The sequence below is a fragment of the Anomaloglossus baeobatrachus genome (assembly GCF_048569485.1).
Source record: "Anomaloglossus baeobatrachus isolate aAnoBae1 chromosome 5 unlocalized genomic scaffold, aAnoBae1.hap1 SUPER_5_unloc_22, whole genome shotgun sequence".
Taxonomy (NCBI): domain Eukaryota; kingdom Metazoa; phylum Chordata; class Amphibia; order Anura; family Aromobatidae; genus Anomaloglossus; species Anomaloglossus baeobatrachus.
The window spans coordinates 903,202-923,811 of record NW_027441798.1 but is presented as its reverse complement, the minus strand read 5'-3'; the positions used below and the strand labels follow the sequence as shown (position 1 = coordinate 923,811).

Genomic DNA, 20,610 nt, shown 5'->3' with positions numbered 1-20,610 from the left:
GGCCCAGTCCCAGTGAAAGAGCTCCCGTGTTATGTGTTGGATGTGTTATGGTGGTTTACCGGTGATAACCTCCTCCGTATCCAAGATGAATACTGCACTCTAGATGAGGTGCAGTACCCTGTGGCGCCTGAAGCTGCAGGGGCGCCACAGGTACAGTGAACTCTGTGTTGCAAGCAGGCTCATATTAATGCTTTGCAAAAAACTGTTTATTCTGTAAGTCAATCCAGCATCCATCATAAGAGGAAATCCTTTTGCTCTTTGTTTCGGAAGATTTCTGATAAAGGGCCGTCTCAGATGCCAGTCTTTTTTTCTTGTATACCTGATAGAATGCGAGTGTAATAAACAGTATGTGGGTAGGACCTCTCAAACACTCCATGCGAGTGTAATAAACAGTATGTGGGCAGGAGCTCTCAGACACTCCACGACAGACTTCATTCCCACAGGTAGAATATTAAAACTGTTTTTTACTACATGGATTCTCTAGGCATTGTACGGTAGTTCATAATAAAAATATGGCTTTATGGGTGACCCCATCGAACAGATCCCTCTTAAAACCCCTAAGAGAGTGGAGGTATTAAATACAAAAGAAACATTCTGGATATACAAATTAAACACTTTGAAGCCTATAGGTTTAAATGCGGTGACAGATCTATGTTATTAATATTATTTTATCAATATAATTTTATTCAATTTAATAGATCTCTTGGTTTTATATTATTTATTTATATTATGATAATTTTATATTATTTTAATTCAAGTCTCGACTTTTAAATGTTTCATTTTAATAATGTTTATATTTATACATTTATATAACTATAAATTGTATATGATTGATGTTAATGATTCATGTTTCTAATTGAGGGATGGGGTGCGTGATTATGGGGTCCTGTGTGTGGTTATTCCGGCACTGTCCTTCGCACTGTAGTCATGCGGGAGGGCTTCTCGTCTGAAGCTTGTGAACTTTCCGTAATCTGCGCAGACACAGTAAGGTAATTACCACAGTCTGGACTATTTTAACCCCCACGCATGCGCGGTGTGGTTCTCTCCCACGGACCTGAACTCCTGTTACCCCTCACGCATGCGCACTCCTGCTTTGCTCTGGCACTCGCTTTCTGAACCTTCACAGCTAGAATCATTATACTAAGGAATACAAATATATGGTGCACATCAACACTCCCCACCAATAACTAATATTATTTAATTCTATTAAAACTCATTATTTTAACATTCCTTTTTGTTTTTAAAACTGAAGAAATGTTCATTAATTACTTTCCTCCATGGATTTTTCTTCATTGCTTCCTGAGAGGCTTCATCTGTATTTGCACAACATTAAAACCCGCAGGCGGACCGCCACCTCCATGGCTTCTAACTGGGTCTGTTTAGGGCCCTTATACAAAAAAATGTTTAGTTTTTACACACATTACTTTTTTGCTTATATGACCTCCTTCTCGTACGTTAACCTCATATGTACGATTGCCGCACGCGGTCTCTGCACACACACTGTATATTATGTCTGCACTACTATATGAAACCTCCCAACACTTCTTACCCATAAGGGCTTTCCTGCTCGTGGTCTCTGAACATTCGCACTGCATATCAATTTTTACACAACCCGTCACTATACACACGCAATTTTTTATTTTTGTTCAGTTGTTTCCTTTTCCCCTTTGATAAATAATAATACACGATTGTGAGATTCAAAGTTTTTCATTATTTTTATTTATTTTTTTCTATTTCTGTAATATCATCATCAATTTAGTTTCTCAGCACAGCCCCCCCCATTTTTTAACACAAAATATACCATAACCTTTCTTATCTTCGCATTGTTTACCATGATCCCCTATAAAGGGCTGTGGATAGCGCCTCCAGCCAGTGTATTACTACAATCGCCAGTAAATCCCACAGTTCTAGACTCTCAGCATTCTGTTATATTTCCAAGAAATATTTTTGCATTATTCCTTTTCTTTTTTTTTGCTTTTTGTTTTGTAATTTCTATATTGTTGCGATATTTGTTACTTCCAGGACTTTTAAAGTCGTCTTTTAATACATTATGCTTTAAATCTTGTTGCCGTTATTTGATAAGTCGATTGTCCCTCCAGTATTTGACATACAGCGAGCGGTCCTCTGACGTATCTGTATGTATATATATAGGTTCTTTCCTCTGTAGTAGACTGTTGATTTTTCCTTGATATCCTGATGAAGGAGACAGAGCTCTCTGAAACGCGTCAACCTGAATAAAACCATAAAGAGATGACATAATCAACATCTGATTTTCTGGTGATAGCGCGGCTTACTCCCGATCTCTCCCCCGTTATTTTTGAACTCGCTTTCCAGGGCTGCGGCTGTCACCATCTTTTATGTGCGTTTAGGAGTTGTGACTGGCACAACCCTTATAGGTGAATGAAATTACCTTGGCTTATCTGTTACCTTACCTGGTAAGACCCTATTCTGCGCTTCTATCCACAGTATTTCCTACGTACACTGCGATGGTCAGGCACAGACTGAGTGAGTCGCATGATGAGCGGTGAATGAACTCCGGTGAGGTCACTGAAGTCATCGGAGGTCAAGTTACCTGCGATCACAAGTGGTGGACTGTGGGAATCTCCAGCTGTGGCCACGGCTAATCTGAGTGAAGTCACCACTGATCGCTGCTCAGTCTCTGCCTGAACCTGATAGCAAACAGTCATGTGCCATGATCACGCTGTAACTACATGTAGCAGAGCTTGAATCGTTGTGGGACCTCGTGTGGATTATGTTGGCCCTGCACGGGTGTTTTGGGGATTAATAAAGTGGTAAAAGAGGGTATCCACTATATACACATCATGCACACACGGCTCCGCTACATAGACGTCATGCACACAGGGCTCCGCTACGTAGAAATCATACACACATAGCACTGTCCCGTACACATCGTACACATGCGACTCTGCTCCATATATGTCATACACACCCTTTCAGCAACTTGTGATCAAGACCGATCAGGTCCAAACGTTTTTCTTCTAAAGTCGCTCAACAAATCTCCTCACCTGAACTTATCAATAAAGAATTCAATTTAGCAAAGATTGAAATGAGTGTCTACAGGTCACATACATACGCAACAGTGGAGTACTAGAACTGTCCACTGACACCGCACCTCATCCAGTGTGTGCACACCAATATAGGACTACACTGAGGAGCTGATCATGTGACCCCTGACTCCTCCCCTCCATGTGACATCATCACAGGTCCTGTAAGCACAGAGCGGCCATATATCTAGTGTGCGGCTCTGCAGGTGGAGGTAGGTGCAGGGTATTATATATCTAGTGTGCGGCTCTGCAGGTGGAGGTAGGTGCAGGGTATTATATATCTAGTGTGCGGCTCTGCAGGTGGAGGTAGGTGCAGGGTATTATATATCTAGTGTGCGGCTCTGCAGGTGGAGTTAGGTGCAGGGTATTATATATCTAGTGTGCGGCTCTGCAGGTGGAGGTAGGTGCAGGGTATTATATATCTAGTGTGCGGCTCTGCAGGTGGAGGTAGGTGCAGGGTATTATATATCTAGTGTGCGGCTCTGCAGGTGGAGGTAGGTGCAGGGTATTATATATCTAGTGTGCGGCTCTGCAGGTGGAGGTGTGTGGAGATTCCCCATTACTGGGGCAGGCGGCATTAACCCCTTCAGCTCTGAGACTTTCTTGGTGTTTTTCTCTCGCTGATTTCTATGAATCGTGAGGTTTTTGTTCATTTTCCTCTGATAGATACAGACGCCCCAACTATGAGAGGCCGGAAGTGAGGAAACCCGTCTGCCCTCAGTCCTCGGCCCCTTTCTGTCCTCGGCCCCTTTCTGCCCTCAGTCCTCGGCACCTTTCTGCCCTCGGCCCCTTTCTGCCCCCACACAATATAATGTTCCCCCAGAATGTTCTCATTATATGTTTCCTCTTATTCTCTCCAGTAATTGTATTATTCCAGCGGATTCTTTATGATGTTACATCGTCATCTTCTCCCCATTCAGGTCCCTACAATATCGGATCCTCTCAGTGGAGATCTTCTATAGAAGAGAATTCTCCTGATTGCCCCGTGAAGGATGGATATGGACAGGGACAAGATGGCGGAGAGGATATTACACCTCACCCTAGAGATCCTCTTCCGGCTTACTGGAGAGGTGAGAGATTCTGATGACGTCACATTACACCATTCTTATCTATGGGAATAACAGATGGACAGAACTGGAGAGGTGAGGACTCTGGAAATGTCTGGAGTGAGATTTATTACTGTGTCTCTCCATAACCAGGATTACACAGTAGTGAAGAAGACCTCTAGTGAGCGCTGTCAGGCCCCTGTGTCTGAGGGATGGGGAAGACCCCTGAGCCCAATCACGGGGCCTCCACCTCACCCCCCGATACATGAGGACATCAATGACCAGAAGATCCTAGAACTCACCTACAAGATGATTGAGCTGCTGACTGGAGAGGTGACACTGCTGGGAATGCTGGGATTTTATACAGCAACGCTATGAAGGGATCGGGGGTGACGGTATCATTGTATGTGTCAGGTTCCTATAAGGTGTCAGGACGTCACCGTCTATTTCTCCATGGAGGAGTGGGAGTATTTAGAAGGACACAGAGATCTGTACAAGGACGTCATGATGGAGGTTCCCCAGCCCCTCACATCACCAGGTAATAGACAGGACTAAATACACACGGCCTATAATTATCTGTATGTAAGGAATGAATTCAGTCCCTGTATGTGTCTCCTCCAGCTCTATCCAGTAAGAGGACAACACCAGAGAGATGTCCCCGTCCTCTTCTCCCACAGGACCGTAAACAAGAAGATCCCGATGTTCCTCAGGATCATCAGGTAGATGGAGAGAAGGGGCCATGAAATCTCCCTATGATGTGTAGACGGCTGTGAAGGTCTTGTGCTCAGTCTTGTTTTATCTTCCAGTATTATATGGTTTATACTTGTGTAATGAGAGTGGTGGAGATGGCAGGATTAGGAGAGATAAGAGCTTTGATGATTCCTTTTAGTTCTCGTTCACACTACTGTATTTTTAGTGCTGTCCATAAAATAACACAACGTCTCGTCCTCAGACCATTGTTATTGGATGTGGCAGTGCAGATGGGGATTTTCTTTCTCACTGACAGAATCTGCGTGTGAGAATAATCCCAGCATCCTCTAGTGCCTTCCGTAAATCGAATGAGACTCGTCCATTCAGGTCTGTGTCTGCACAAACCATCAGATTCCCACCAGCTCCACCATACAGCAGACATTGTGTTACGGATACATTGCAGTTCTGTAATGGAGGAAGCTGTAAATGGTCTTGTACATTATTAATAGCGGCTGTAAATACCGGATTGTATATGGATGACAAATAAGAAAAGACTTGTCCTAGTTTTCTGGATGAAGCTGTGATGATTCTTTATCCGGTCGTGTGATCCCGGCATTAGAGGCCGTTACATCCCGGGAAGAGAGGATTTATCTAGAAAGTGTAAAATCTTTCCCTTCTCTGAATATTTCTGCCTCCGGTCACATCCCGTCTGCCGGTATAACGGGCTCCGCACCACAAAACTTACATCCAACTCATCAATTCTGTTGGGTTTTTTCTATGTCACCTTTTTCAATCTTCTTGTATTAATTAATGGGTTTTTTTTTCAAAATTCTTCAGAATGGAGCAAGTGGATCATGAATTTTGCGCACAATAGAAACCCTTTGTATTTTTTCCTTTGACCTGTGTTACTGACATTTTATTGCAAAAAGTCTCATGTTTTCCTAAATGGCGTCAAGTTTGCACCAAAGTATTTGCTATACATGAATTATCTCGGGTGTGGACTGGAGAACATTCGTGACAAAATTTCCTAGTTTTTAGGTTGAAGGTAGACATACCTTTCCTTGAAAAACTATTCACACCCGATGAACTTTTCCATGTTTTTTTACATTACAGCCACAAAAAATTGATTTTATTGAGGTTTTATGTGATAACCACACGAAGTAGCAAACATTTGTGAAGTAGCAAGGAAATTATACACGGATTTCTAAATGTGTTAAGAAATTTAACTCTGAAAATTGTGATGTGCATTAGTATTCAGCCCCCTGAGTGAATACTTTGCAGGACAAACCTTTCACTGCAATTGCTGCTGCCAGTCTCTTGGGGATGTGTCTACCTGCTTTGCTCATCTAGAGGTGACATTTTTGCCCTTTCTACTTTATAAAACAGCTCTATCTCAGGTAAATTGGATGAAGGCGTCTGAAGCAATTTTCAATTCTTATTCTTTTGCTTTTAAAAAATTTCTTCTATAAAGACCAAATTTGTAGAGTTTATGACTTATAGTTGTCCTGTGGACAGATCCTCCCCCTGAGCTCTTGATCTCTCCTGCTTTTCCACTGACCATAGGCCTCTTGGCTACTTCACTATAATTACTGCTCTCCTTGCTTGGGATGTTGGTTTAGGTGGACGGCCATGTCTTTGTCGTTTTGCAGTTGTGCTATATGTGACAACTCAGCATCTGGAGATTTGTGTGAGGGGTGAACTGTTCTTAATTAGGCAACACCTTTTGTTTCTTTGATTGCCAAATCAAGAGAAGGTAGCCATTGTTTAATGTCAGACTGACTGGAGCCCTATATCCTGTTAAATATAGATTGCCTCAGCCTCTTTGACTATGTCAATTAGAGGAATATTATGCAGTCGAATTGAACTGAACCAATGAGAGAACAGCCATCTCCCACCAATCCTGTAAGATACAATACTCTGAAGTGAGAACTTAGGGTATAAAAAGGGCTTTGCTCCTCTTTCCACATTTATTTTGCAGGACTTCAGCCTAAAATCCACATTTTTAGCTGAAAGATCACAGATCTGCTTCACTGCTCAATGCTGAGCCCAAAATTGTACCTGGAGAACCCAGGTGAGGACAATTCAGTTGCCTGGCTACATATCTTGCTGTGCTCAGTCATCTTTCTAACCTTGCCGCTATCTCCTCTCAGCGGGTGCTCATCAAAAGCGAGGTGCTGCTGACTGGGATAGTTAGCCCAGGAAGCCCCGAAGTCGCAAAGATTCTAATCCCTTGTGAGCCAGCGGATGGGAGAGACTTTGTCGCTTGTACCATCTTGTGATCTTGCTGGAAATGTACGATGTGTTTGCCTGTTGGTGAACCAGTAACGTCCTACCAATGTGTAGTTCCCTCACCCTGTGTTGTCTGAGAAGTGTTCTGGCCACAAAAAATCAGTGCGAGCATTCAGTGGGATGAGCCCTGGTCCGAGCAGTCTTTCTGAAGACAGTCAGGCCAGCGGACGACTGTACCCACTGACCCTTATGTCTCCACACTATACTCCAGCTATTTTGGATGATGGATTGAAAAGTGCTTAGTGAGATGTTCAGAGCTTTGGCTATTTTTTTTTTTTTTTTTTATACCTGAGCCCTGCTTTACTCTTCTCCACAACTTTATCCCTGACCTGTCTGGTGGGTTCCTTGGTTTTCAAGATGCTGTTTGATCCCTAATGTTCTGAAACAAAACTTATGAAATCTTCACAAAACCGCTGTAGTTATACTGAGAATAAATGATACAGGCGACTCAATTTACTAATTATGTGACTTCTGCAGGCAATTGGTCACTCAGGGGCATCATACTACAAGGGGCTTAATACAAATGCACGTCACAATATTCAGATTTATATTTTTAAATATTTAGAAAAACATCTATCATTTCCTTTACACTTCACAAATACTTGTTACTTAATGCTGGTATATAACATAAAATCACAATAAAATACATTTATGTTTGTGGGTGCAACGTAAAAATAAGCGGAAACGTTCTGGGGGTGTGAATACCTTTACAAGGGGCAAAATTCCTCCATGACTAAAAATATCAGACTAGTTCCCTGGATCGATGTCCCATCACAAAATCTACTACTGACAACCTGCCATAATATACTTTTTACGGAAGTCATCCAAGCCCACCTTGAATTTTTGTAGTCTATCAACATTTATCACATCATGTGTCAGAGAGTTCCATATTCTCACTGCTCTTACAGTAGAGAATCCCCATCTGTGATTATGATTGAACGTCCTTGTCATCATTACAGGCCTCAGTTGTAAAAAGCTAATTAGAAATATCTCAGTAATGCCCCTGATATACTTATACATTGTAATAAAATCGCCCCATAGCCTTTGTGTTTCTAAAATAAATAACCCCAAGCTTGCTAACCTGTCCTCCTAGTGCTGACCTTCCATTCCTTTAATGGTCGCTCTTCTCTGCACCCGCTCTAGTTCAGTTATGTCCTCCTCATTCACTGGAGCCCGAAATTGTGCAGAATATTGTAAGTGTGGCCGCACTAGTGACTTGTATAGAGGCAAAACTGTTCTTGTCCGGAGCATCTGTGCCTCGTTCACTGCATCCTATTATATTATCTGCCTTGGCAGCAGCTTCCTGGCCCTGGTTGGTTTTCTCGTCCTCCCGCACACCCACGTCTTTTTCAGTGTCACTTTTCCACAGTAACTATTTAAAAAAATTGACGTTTAAGAATCAGCCGAAAAAATCTGGAAATCTAAACCCCTGCAAACATACAAAGCACAAAAACCCAACAGATTAATATTATCAAATAGTCACGTGCCATACATGTGGGAGAAAGCCGCTTCATAATATTATTGGATCGAGGTTCTTCATTTCGGTTAATGCAGCCCCAAAACCATGAATTGTCTTTTTCTTCATGTCCTACATGTTAGCGTTATTTCTGCAGCCGGTGATCGGATATAAAGTCTCCAGTAATTATATTACTGTACAGGATTCTTTATGATGTTACATCATCATCTTCTCCCCATTCAGGTCCCTACAATATCGGATCCTCTCAGTGGAGATCTTCTATATAAGAAAATTCTCCTGATTGCCCCATCAAGGATGGATATGGACAGGGACAAGATGGCGGAGAGGATATTACACCTCACCCTAGAGATCCTCTTCCGGATTACTGGAGAGGTGAGAGATTCTGATGACGTCACATTACATCATTCTTATCTATGGGAATAACAGATGGACAGAACTGGAGAGGTGAGGACTCTGGAAATGTCTGGAGTGAGATTTATTACTGTGTCTCTCCATAACCAGGATTACACAGTAGTGAAGAAGACCTCTAGTGAGCGCTGTCAGGCCCCTGTGTCTGAGGGATGGGGAAGACCCCTGAGCCCAATCACGGGGCCTCCACCTCACCCCCCGATACATGAGGACATCAATGACCAGAAGATCCTAGAACTCACCTACAAGATGATTGAGCTGCTGATTGGAGAGGTGACACTGCTGGGAATGCTGGGACATTATACAGTAACGCTATGAAGGGATCGGGGGTGACGGTATCATTGTATGTGTCAGGTTCCTATAAGGTGTCAGGACGTCACCGTCTATTTCTCCATGGAGGAGTGGGAGTATTTAGAAGGACACAAAGATCTGTACAAGGAAGTCATGATGGAGGTTCCCCAGCCCCTCACATCACCAGGTAATAGACAGGACTAAATACACATGGCCTATAATTATCTGTATGTAAGGAATGAATTCAGTCCCTGTATGTGTCTCCTCCAGTTCTATCCAGTAAGAGGACAACACCAGAGAGATGTCCCCGTCCTCTTCTCCCACAGGACTGTAAACAAGAAGATCCCGATGTTCCTCAGGATCATCAGGTAGATGGAGAGAAGGGGCCATGAAATCTCCTATGATGTGTAGACGGCTGTGAAGGTCTTGTGCTCAGTCTTGTTTTATCCTCCAGTATTATATGTGTTACTAGATGGTGGCCCAATTCTAACGCATCGGGTATTCTAGAATTTATTGTGTAGTTAATATATGATTTTTGTTTTATATATATATATATATATATATATATATATATATATATATATATAGATGTTGTGTGTAGTTGCCAAGTGTTTGTGTAGGGCTCTGTAAATGTTCTGGGTGTTGCCTGGGTGTGGGGGTGTGTGAGACCGGTGTTTGTGTGTTGCGTTGTTTGTGGAGCGCTGTGTGTCTGCAGCGTTGTGAAAGTGGTGCTGTGTGTGTTGCGCGGTTTGTGTGTGGGTGTTTGTGGGGTGCATGTGTGTTTTGGGGTGAGGTATGTTTTGTGCATTGTGTATGTGTTGCGCAGTGTGTGTGTATATTTGTCTTTGTGTGTCGCGGTGTTTATGTGTGCGTGGTATTTTATGTGTTGGATGTTGTGTATGTGCGGCGTTGTCTGTGTGTGTGGGTGTGGTGTGTTTTGGGGTAGGTGTGGACCCCCATCGCGCTCCATCCCTCATGCTGCGCACCCCCCCATCGTGCTCCATCCCCCATGCTGCGCACCCCTCAGAGAGGAGTATAATAGGAGGAGTATAATAGGAGGAGTATAATAGGAGTAGTCCTGGGGGGAGAGGAGGATAATAGGAGGAGTAGTCCTGGAGGTGAGGGGAGAGGAGTATAATACAGGAGGAGTAGTCCTGGAGGTGAGGAGTATAATAGGAGGAGTAGTCCTGGGGATAGAGGAGTATAAAAGGAGGAGTAGTCCTGGGGGGAGAGGAGTATAATAGGAGGAGTAGTCCTGGAGGTGAGGGGAGAGGAGTATAATAGGAGGAGTAGTCCTGGGTGAGAGGAGTATAATAGGAGGAGGAGTCCTGGAGGTGAGGGGAGAGGAGTATAATATGAGGAGTAGACCTGGGGGGAGAGGAGTATAATAGGAGGAGCAGACCTGGGGGGAGAGGAGTATAATATGAGGAGGAGTTCTGGGAGAGAGGATTATAATAGGTGGAGTAGTCCTGGGGGGAGGTGTATAGGTGCCCAATGTATGCGGGGGGCTGAGCCGAGCAGCCAATGCGTGAGGGGGGCTGAGCCGAGCGGCCAATGTATTCGGGGGGGGCTCCATGTGGCCTCCTCTCCCCTGCAGCGTCCTTGTGGCCTCCTCTCCCCTACAGCGTCCATGTGGCCTCCTCTCCCCTGCAGCGTCCATGTGGCCTCCTCTCCCCTGCAGCGTCCATGTGGCCTCCTCTCCCCTGCAGCGTCCATGTGGCCTCCTCTCCCCTGCAGCGTCCATGTGGCCTCCTCTCCCCTGCAGCGTCCATGTGGCCTCCTCTCCCCTGCAGCGTCCATGTGGCCTCCTCTCCCCTGCAGCGTCCATGTGGCCTCCTCTCCCCTGCAGCGTCCATGTGGCCTCCTCTCCCCTGCAGCGTCCATGTGGCCTCCTCCTAGCCTGCAGGGTCCATGTGGCCTCCTCCTGGCCTGCAGGGTCCATGTGGCCTCTTCCTGTCCTGCAGGGTCCATATGGCCTCTTCCTGTCCTGCAGGGTCCATGTGGCCTCTTCCTGGCCTGCAAGATCCATGTGGCCTCTTCCTGGCCTGCAGGGTCCATGTGGCCTCCTTCTGGCCTGCAGGGTCCATGTGGCCTCCTTCTGGCCTGCAGGGTCCATGTGGCCTCCTCCTGGCCTGCAGGGTCCATGTGGCCTCCTCCTGGCCTGCAGGGTCCATGTAGCCTCCTCCTGGCCTGCAGGGTCCATGTGGCCTCCTCCTGGCCTGCAGGGTCCATGTGGCCTCCTCCTGGCCTGCAGCGTCCATGTGGCCTCCTCCTGCCCTGCATAGTCGCATCTTCGGCTCACAGAGCGCTTACTTGCTCCAAGTGCCGGCAACCTCTTCTCCGTCTTCCTCCGCGGCACTCTGCACACTGACAGGCGGCAATATGGTGAGGTAATCTCACCATGCTCCCGTGACCTCTGCAGTGTCATCACGCCGCCGGACGCCGGGTCAGAGAGAAAACTGGCTCCACTGAACCTGGAAGTGTGGCTTGCACGGAAGTACGGGGATTCATTTGTATCGGCATCTTAAAGACGCCAATACAAATGAATACAGGGAACTGGATCGCCGACGCTGATTGTTGCCGGTTTGGCGCACTGGTTGTTATTTTAACAACCGGTTTGCCCGAACCAGACAGAACCAGCTGAATCCCACCCCTGGGCTGAGGCGAGCGGCCAATGTGTGCGGGGGGCGGGGCTGAGGCGAGCTGCCAATGTGTGTGGGGGGCGGGGCTGAGGCAAGCGGTCAATGTGTGCTGAGGGCAGGGCTGAGGCAAGCGGCCAATGTGTGCGGGGGGCAGGGCTTAGCCGAGCGGCCAATGTGTGCGGGGAGGTGAGGTGAGCGGCCAATGCGCCGGTTGTCACTGTAATGATGTTATTTTGGAGCAAGACAGACAGAATAAGGCAATTATATATATAGATACTTGTGTAATGAGAGCGGTGGAGATGGCAGGATTAGAGCTGATCATAGATGGTACTTCTCCATCTGTCTGTGACTTTTACAATATTTGTTTCAGGGTGAAGATCTGCCCCATATTAATACTACAGAGACATATGTGAGGGGTGATGAGCGGAGTAAAGAGGAGATTCCTACAGATAACCGCCTAGGTGAGTAGTGACCACTAAATGCAGAGAAGTCACAGATTCTTCTCAGTCACCGGCTGTGGCTGCTTTATCAGGGTTGTAGTCTGGCCATATCAAATGGTCACCATGCTGCTGCTAGACCACCACATGTTCCTCCACCCAAAACTGCCCCCATTATTTTGAGCATTGGACGACCTTCTGTTGGAGTGAGACTTGTATCAGCCAGATCTTACAGGTAGGATCCACCCTATCCCCTGAAATTAGTGTACCGCCCCGCGCTCGGCTGCAGCCGAGCCGTTCGGATCCGGGCTCGTTGGTGGGTGGCTCAAGCGCCTCTGGACCCGGGGGTCACTTCGCTCTGAAAGTGTGCTGGCGCTACTTAGGGGGGAGGTAGGTAGGTGCACGGCCGGAGCCGTGTTTAAGTTCGTGACGCCACCCACGGGTTGTGGTGAAGGTGGACACCACCACTGCAGTTACGGGGCACCCGGGGGAGATGGTTATGCAGCAAGATGTTAACCCCTCCGTGGGCAGGGATGATGGCCCCGGGACCCGTTGGGGGAGAGTAGCTGGGCGGTGCAGGGCGGTGCGCGGCCGGATGGCACTGTTGTAGTCACTGTTATTGACACACACAAGTCTCTGATGAACAAAGTTGATGGTGGTCGGTGCCCGCAGCCGGCTGCGTCTCGTCCCCCACCCGGTTTGGTGGTCTTTGCCTTTCTCCTGCACCATGTAGTGTATGCTTCAGCAACAGGAGTCCGCTCCCCGGCTTTGTATATGTCGGAGGAGCCCGTTTGCCCACAGACCCTGGCCCGTGGGATCTCTCTGCCTGTGCGGTGGCTTTCTATCCCCCTCGGTGGGCTGTTGTCTTCAGTCGGGACTTGGGTTGGAAAGGACCTAAGGTGCAGACCGCAATCAGTTGATTAACTCAGTCCAGTGGCTTCTGGACCTCGTTTCAGGGTTTGAGTAACCCCCTTTGTGCTCCGGTTTCCGAGTCGGTTCCCCGGGTCGATACCGGCGGGCCACTACCCTGTCCCCGCCCACCACGGTTCCACCGAGCTGTCTTCCCAGCTCCTGCAGGCTAGGCCACCATCTGCCTCCTAGCCAAAGGTGCCCAGGCTCCAACCCCGGCACCTGTCAGACTTCTTCACTCCTCACTCCACTCACAACTGAACTCAACTTGAACTCACTCTATTTTCCTGCCTCAGGCCCTCTGGACTCCTCGGTGGGAATGGTCAACCGCCTGGCTCCGCCTCCCTGGTTTGTCCATAAAGCTCTGCGGGAGGTGACTAGGGTTTATGGTTTGGCTGGTGTTACCTTATTGGGGGACAGGTGTAATGCGGGGGTCTACCTGTGACTACCTGGCTAGTCCAGGGCGTCACATTAGAAAATCATGGCAAGAAAAATCTAATCTGTATGGTGGACCCCTAAGAGAAAGCGGAGGGTAATGATGCTGGTGACGTCCTAGATTCTTAGTTTGGTGCCGAGTTCACCAGGTGAATATAGATTGATTGCTCTCAGTGGGAGAAACAGAATAATAATCTTGTAGGTGATGAAGAGACCTCAGTAGTCTGAAAAGCTTGCTTTGTAACATCATTTATTATATTTTTGTTCTCCATTAATAAGTATCATAACTACAAGATTCTTATTGTTTCTCCCACTGAGAGCAATGAATCCATCTTCCTAGAATCTCGGCATCTTATTGATGGATCTTCCTTCTCTCCCTTCTGATGAATGTGCTGATAGGGGCGTTTTTATCGAACGTTGGGCACAGGGTAACTGTAACATATGAGGGAGGTTAGGATTATCCCACAGTGGGTACATGGAGGCCGGGCAGCCCACCCACATCATTTCCAAAATTTAACCTCTTCACCCCATCTTCACATATTTTTCCTTTTTCCCTCCTTTTCTTCCAAGAAGCATAACTTTTTTATTTTTCAGTCAACATAGGCATATCAGGGATTATATTTTTTGCGGGATGAGTTGTACTTTTAAATTGTACTATTCATTTTATCATATAATGTACTGAAAAATGGGAAAAAAATTCCCAAGTGCAGTGAAATTGCAAAAAAGTGCAATTACACTTTGTTTTTTATTTACCATGTTCACTATGTGTTCCCATGTTCAGCCTCTGATGGTGAGGATAGGCTTGTGCTGGGCGGTAGCTGCCAGATGATATGCCAGGGAGTCTTTGCACTGTGATAGCTGACCGCAGGGATCGGTGATTGGAGACGGAGAGTCACTGATGTGGTTGGGTGCAGACAGGACGGCTGGTGTAAGCAGGTGTAGCGGATATGGCAGGCACAGCTGGTATAGATAGATACAGCATGTACAGTGGATACTAGAAAACAGACACGTGTTAACATACACAGCATAAGACTCAGCAGGTGGCATGGTAACTGACAACTAGCAACGCGTCTCTAAGGATTGACCACGTTGCCCAGGCACCTCCCATAGGGGGAGGATTACTTAAATACCTATTGCCTCTCAGCCATAGGTTGTGAGGAACTTACGGGTTAGGTGCACGCTGGCCCTTTAAGAATATATGAGCATGAACTAAACTCACTCCAGGGAGACCTGCACCAAGGAAAGGGTGCTGGACAGTGCGGAGATGCTGGTTACAGCGTTACAAGCTATTTTATAAATTATATCTTTAATATATAAAGCCTAGTGTATGTTTGTGTGTATGTCCGCTAAAGGAATCCGCACCGTTGCATTTACAATCACAAAATTTTGCACAGCCACCTAATTTGATTCAGGGAACGTCATAGACTATATTTTGAGAGGAAAATTTAACACCACGCTTTACAGTTATTGGCCAAACAAACCCTTCTTACATTAAAGTCAATGGAGCTCAGAGCTGCAGGTCATTAATAGAAGCTGTGATTCGTTGCTATAGGCAACAAAGGACATTCTTAGTATAAGACAGTTTGTGTGAGATAATGATTAGTATAAGCAGCTTATGTGTGAGGTAATATGATATTGGCAGAGACACGCACAGACACATACACAGAGACACACAAACACAGAGACAGACAGAGACACACAGAAACTGAGACACAGACACATAGAGACTGATACAGAGACACAGAGACTGATACAGAGACACACACAGAGAGAGAGAGAGAGAGACAGAGACACACAGAGCCAGAGACAAAAACAGACAGAGACAAAAAGACTCACACACAGAGACAGACAGACAGAGAGACAGAGATACAGAGACACACAGAGATACAGAGACAGACCGAGACACCCACAGACACCGAGACACACCCACAGACACCGAGACACACCCACAGACACACACACACAGAGACACACCCAGAGACTGATAGAGACACACGCCCAGAGACAGAGAGACACACTCAGACACACACACACAGAAACAGACATACAGAGACACACACAGACATAGAGAAAGACACACGCAGACACAGAGAAACTTTCCTGGGCAACCGCGGGTACTACAGCTAGTTTATATATATTATTGAAAATAATTTTTATTCTTGGCAGAGGACTGTACCAGGAGATTTGAGGCACAACTGACATCTTCGATTTTTAAAACAGATAACCTTGATATCACACAAAATTTAACTGAAGTGAATGCCTCTGTTCCAGATATACCATCATCTCTTCAAAGCAAAGATCTATCATCTGATTCTCTTAAACAAGTCCTACCTTCTGATTCATCACAGACTATTAAGAAAAATAAATGTCACAAAAGCAGCATTAAAAATCGAAGTGCTCTTGCAGCAAAAAAGCCATTTTCAACTTCAGAATATCAAAAAATTAATAAAAAAATTCACCCAGGGCAGAAAAGATTTTCCTCAGAATCTGTTAGTTACGAGAAAGGTCACACAGGGGAGATGCCAATTTCATGTTCAGAATGTGAGAAATGCTTTAACAAAAAATCACATCTTGTTGAACATCAGAGAACTCACACGGGGGAGAAGCCTTTCACATGTTCAGAATGTGAGAAATGCTTTAGCAAAAAATCATATCTTGTTTTACATCAGAGAACTCACACGGGGGAGAAGCCATATTCATGTTCAGAATGTGGAAAATGCTTTAACCAAAAATCAAGTCTTGTTACACATCAGAGAACTCACAAAGAGGAGAAGCCTTTTTCATGTTCAGAATGTGGGAGATGTTTTAACCAAAAATCACATCTTGTTACACACCAGACAATTCACACAGGGGAGAAGCCTTTTTCATGTTCAGAATGTGGGAAATCTTTTTCCAATCAATCATGTGTTGTTAGACATCAGAGAACTCACACAGGGGAGAAGCCTTTTTCATGTTCAGAATGTGGGAAATGTTTTTCCGATCAATCATGTGTTGTTACACACCAGAGAACTCACACAGGGGAGAAGCCTTTTTCATGTTCAGAATGTGGGAAATGTTTTTCAGCTCAATCATATCTTGTTAAACATCAGAGAACTCACACAGGGGAGAAACCTTTTTCATGTTCAGAATGTGAGAGATGTTTTAACCGAAAATCACATCTTGTTACACATCAGATAACTCACACAGGGGAGAAGCCTTTTTCATGTTCAGAATGTGGGAGATGTTTTAACCAAAAAAAAAATCTTGTTACACACCAGACAATTCACACAGGGGAGAAGCCTTTTTCATGTTCAGAATGTGGGAAATGTTTTGCAAATCAATCATGTCTTGTTAAACATCAGAGAACTCACACAGGGGAGAAACCTTTTTCATGTTCAGAATGTGGGAGATGTTTTAACCGAAAATCACATCATGTTACACATCAGAGAACTCACACAGGGGAGAAGCCTGTTTCATGTTCAGAATGTAGGAAATGTTTTACAGATCAATCATGTCTTGTTAGACATCAGATAATTCACACAGGGGAGAAACCTTTTTCATGTTCAGAATGTGAGAGATGTTTTAACCGAAAATCAAATCTTGCAAAACACCAAAGAATTCACACAGGGGAAAAACCCTTGACATGTACAGAATGAGGGAAATATTAGACACACAAATGGATTATTTTGAAACATCACAACTCTTACAATGGTAAAAATAATTATCTGACCTAGAAATGTTATACTTAAAAATTATAATTTGTTGACCACTAATAAAATATTCACATGGGATACTAGAAGCCTTTTGGAAGTAGACATTAAACCATCTAATGCAATTTTTGACCTCCCTACCATCTTCTCTCTTTTGTATTGGTTGAGGAGGTGGGGTGAAGGGGATCTCTCTTTTATTTTATTTGATATTTCTATTAGATCCTTAGAAACCCTTACCCCTTATTTAAGCCTTGCTGATTGGGAAGGGTGTGGCATTTCTAAATCGGTGGCTATTTATAGAGATTCTTAGTTAAAGTCCTTTTTGTAGATGGTTGAGAAATTTCGATTACATAGAAACTGTCTTTATTAATAGCTCCAAGTGAGACATCTCCTTAGTGCTAGATCTGACTTTGGGTACAATTCACCTCCTCTCTCTCTACATAGACTTTATCAAAAAGGGAAATATAATATTAAAGGGGTCTCAATTTTATATAGTTTTCTAAACTCCTCGTTGGAAGATGTGAAGTTGTCATACATGATAAAATGGGAACAAAAGTTATCTTTTACATTCTTCCCTCAACAATGGTGGGCCGCCTCGGAATGGACTTATAGGATATCAGCTTGTATAATTCACCTAGAAAAAATGAAATACATTTATAGTGGTATCTGTTTCCAGGCAAATTGGCTCACATGATCCCGGATTATTCCCCTTTCTGTTGGAAAGGTTGTCTTCAGAAAGGCACGTTGGGGAATGTATGGTGGTCCTGTCCTAAAGCTATGGTATTTTTGGAGCAGGTGTTTGATCTAATTTCATCTGTAACTAGTCTTCGTGTAAGTATGGCTGATCCACTGGCAATCCTGAATATAGGACTCGATAACTTCCCTGAAAATGTGAAACCTGTTATTGCTGATATACTTACCTCGGCCAGACGATGTCAGGCTATAAAGTGGAAACTCCCTTCAGTTCCCTCGGTTGAGGAGCTTGTCAGGAAAATTAATACTCATTATGAATTTGCCCTTGTCCATAATATAGAGAGGAGAAAACAAATTCAGAAAAATTGGGGTATTTCCTTCATGTGCTATTTATCCTATGGGGCTTTGATCTCTATATATGGTTTTGTTATTGATTCCTACATATAGAATAGACCGGATTGGTGTTCTTCCCCATCCTCCTTTTTTTTTTCTTCTTTTTCTTTATTTTGCTTAGTGGTGGTTGTTAATATTATCGTAGTGTTACGCCGATTGTGATTTGTATTGATTGTTGTTATGTGAAAAATTGAAATAAAATATATATTGTAAAAAAAAATTTACATGTGGAAAAAATATAAATTTGAAAAAATTGAAAAGAAAACAAAAAAGAGACCGTAACAGTAAAGGCAAGTAAAGAAGAAAGGAAAGCAAGTTAGACGTTACATTAGAATTATAATATATATAGTTAATAATAGACGTCTGTTTTCTAAAAATCAAATAAAAAGCAATATTCCATGTGCAGCTAACTTTTCCCATTGTTAGATATTTATATATTCATTATATTGACAACAGTATTGCACCGTCCCCCCCAAAATACCCAACATTCCTCCTCCCTCTTCTTCCTAACTCCCAATCTCAGCGATCTGCCATTCATTACAGTAAAGGGGGCTTTACACGCTGCGACATCGCTAATGCGGAGTCGTTGGGGTCACGGAATTTGTGACGCACATCCGGCCGCATTAGCGATGCCATTGCGTGTGACACCGATAAGCGATTTTGCATCGTTGCAAAAACGTGCAAAATCGCTAATCGGCGACATGGGGGTCCATTCTTAAAAATCGTTACTGCAGCAGTAACGAAGTTGTTCCTCGTTCCTGCGGCAGTACACATCGCTCCGTGTGACACCGCAGGAACGAGGAACCTCTCCTTACCTGCCTCCCGGCTGCTATGCGGAAGGAAGGAGGTGGGAGGGATGTTACGTCCCGCTCATCTCTGCCCCTCCGCTGCTATTGGGCGGCGGTTCAGTGACGCTTCAGTGACGTCGCTGTGACGCCGCACGGACCGCCCCCTTAGAAAGGAGGCGGTTCGCCGGTCACAGCGACGTCGCCGGACAGGTAAGTATGTGTGACGGCTCTTGGCGATGTTGTGCGGCACGGGCAGCGATTTGCCCATGTCGCGCAACAGATGGGGGCGGGTACCCACACTAGCGATATCGGGACCGATATCGCAGTGTGTAAAGTAGCCTTTACTTTCAGCGCACAATCTCCATGTCTGAACAATGTCTGTAACTTCTCTATACTACAATAATAAACATGTTCAGATTACACATTACTATTTCCATCTACCATCCATTCCTTCTTTGTGGGAACATCTGCTGTGATTGAGTGTCTAAAATAATCCATGATTATCTATACAGAGACGTCATGTACAGAAATATTAGGGCTACAGCAACATCACATATGTTATATAGAAGAATAGTGCTGCTTCTATAGCTCTTTATACAATGACTTATAGATCAGACAAGTGTTGAGGGCGGGGGCCGCTGCCGCTTCTCTCTCTCGGGGGCCTGTTCGGATCCGGGTTTCTGCTACAGCTCGAGTGGTGACTGGACCCGGAAGGGGGTATTTACAGGGGAGTTGTTGTGTCTGTGACGCCACCCGTGGGTTGCGGTGAGGGATGGTGGCACTGCCACTTCCTGGTGATGGGGCGCCCGGGGCTGATAGAGCGGGGAAGCAAGGTGGCATCCCCTTCTCGGGGAGGTGGTCTGTGTTTGCATTGACAATATTTAATTATGTATACAGTACAGACCAAAAGTTTGGACACACCTCCTCATTCAAAGAGTAGATTCACATTGAAGGCATCAAAACTGTGTGAATTAAAACATGTGGAATGAAATACTTAAAAAAGTGTGAAACAACTGAAAATATGTCTTATATTCTAGGTTCTTCAAAGTAGCCACCTTTTGCTTTCATTACTACTTTGCACACTCTTGGTATTCTCTTGATTGGCTTCAAGAGGTAATCACCGGAAATGGTTTTCCAACAGTCTTGAAGGAGTTCCCAGAGATGCTTAGCACTTGTTGGCCCTTTTGCCTTCACTCTGCGGTCCAGCTCACCCCAAACTATCTCGATTGGGTTCAGGTCTGGTGACTCTGGAGACTAGGTCATCTGGCGTAGCACCCCATCACTCTCCTTCTTAGTCAAATAGCCCTTGCACAGCCTGGAGGTGTGTTTGGGGTCATTGTCCTGTTGAAAACTAAATT

The 20,610-nt window shown here is 44.9% G+C and overlaps 1 protein-coding gene across 1 annotated transcript in view; it reads left to right on the top strand.

The window, feature by feature from the left end:
* The first annotated feature begins 4,035 nt into the window (after positions 1–4,035).
* The window catches only part of LOC142259020 (uncharacterized), a 56,682-nt gene continuing 40,107 nt past the window's right edge, over positions 4,036–20,610 (top strand). Inside the window, exons 1-6 of the mRNA XM_075331557.1 lie at positions 4,036–4,135; positions 4,265–4,444; positions 4,526–4,649; positions 4,733–4,830; positions 12,279–12,369; positions 15,856–17,313. Of these exons, the coding sequence (XP_075187672.1) occupies positions 4,058–4,135; positions 4,265–4,444; positions 4,526–4,649; positions 4,733–4,830; positions 12,279–12,369; positions 15,856–17,313 (2,029 nt within the window). The 5' untranslated portion in view covers positions 4,036–4,057. The remainder of the gene's footprint in view (positions 4,136–4,264; positions 4,445–4,525; positions 4,650–4,732; positions 4,831–12,278; positions 12,370–15,855; positions 17,314–20,610) is intronic.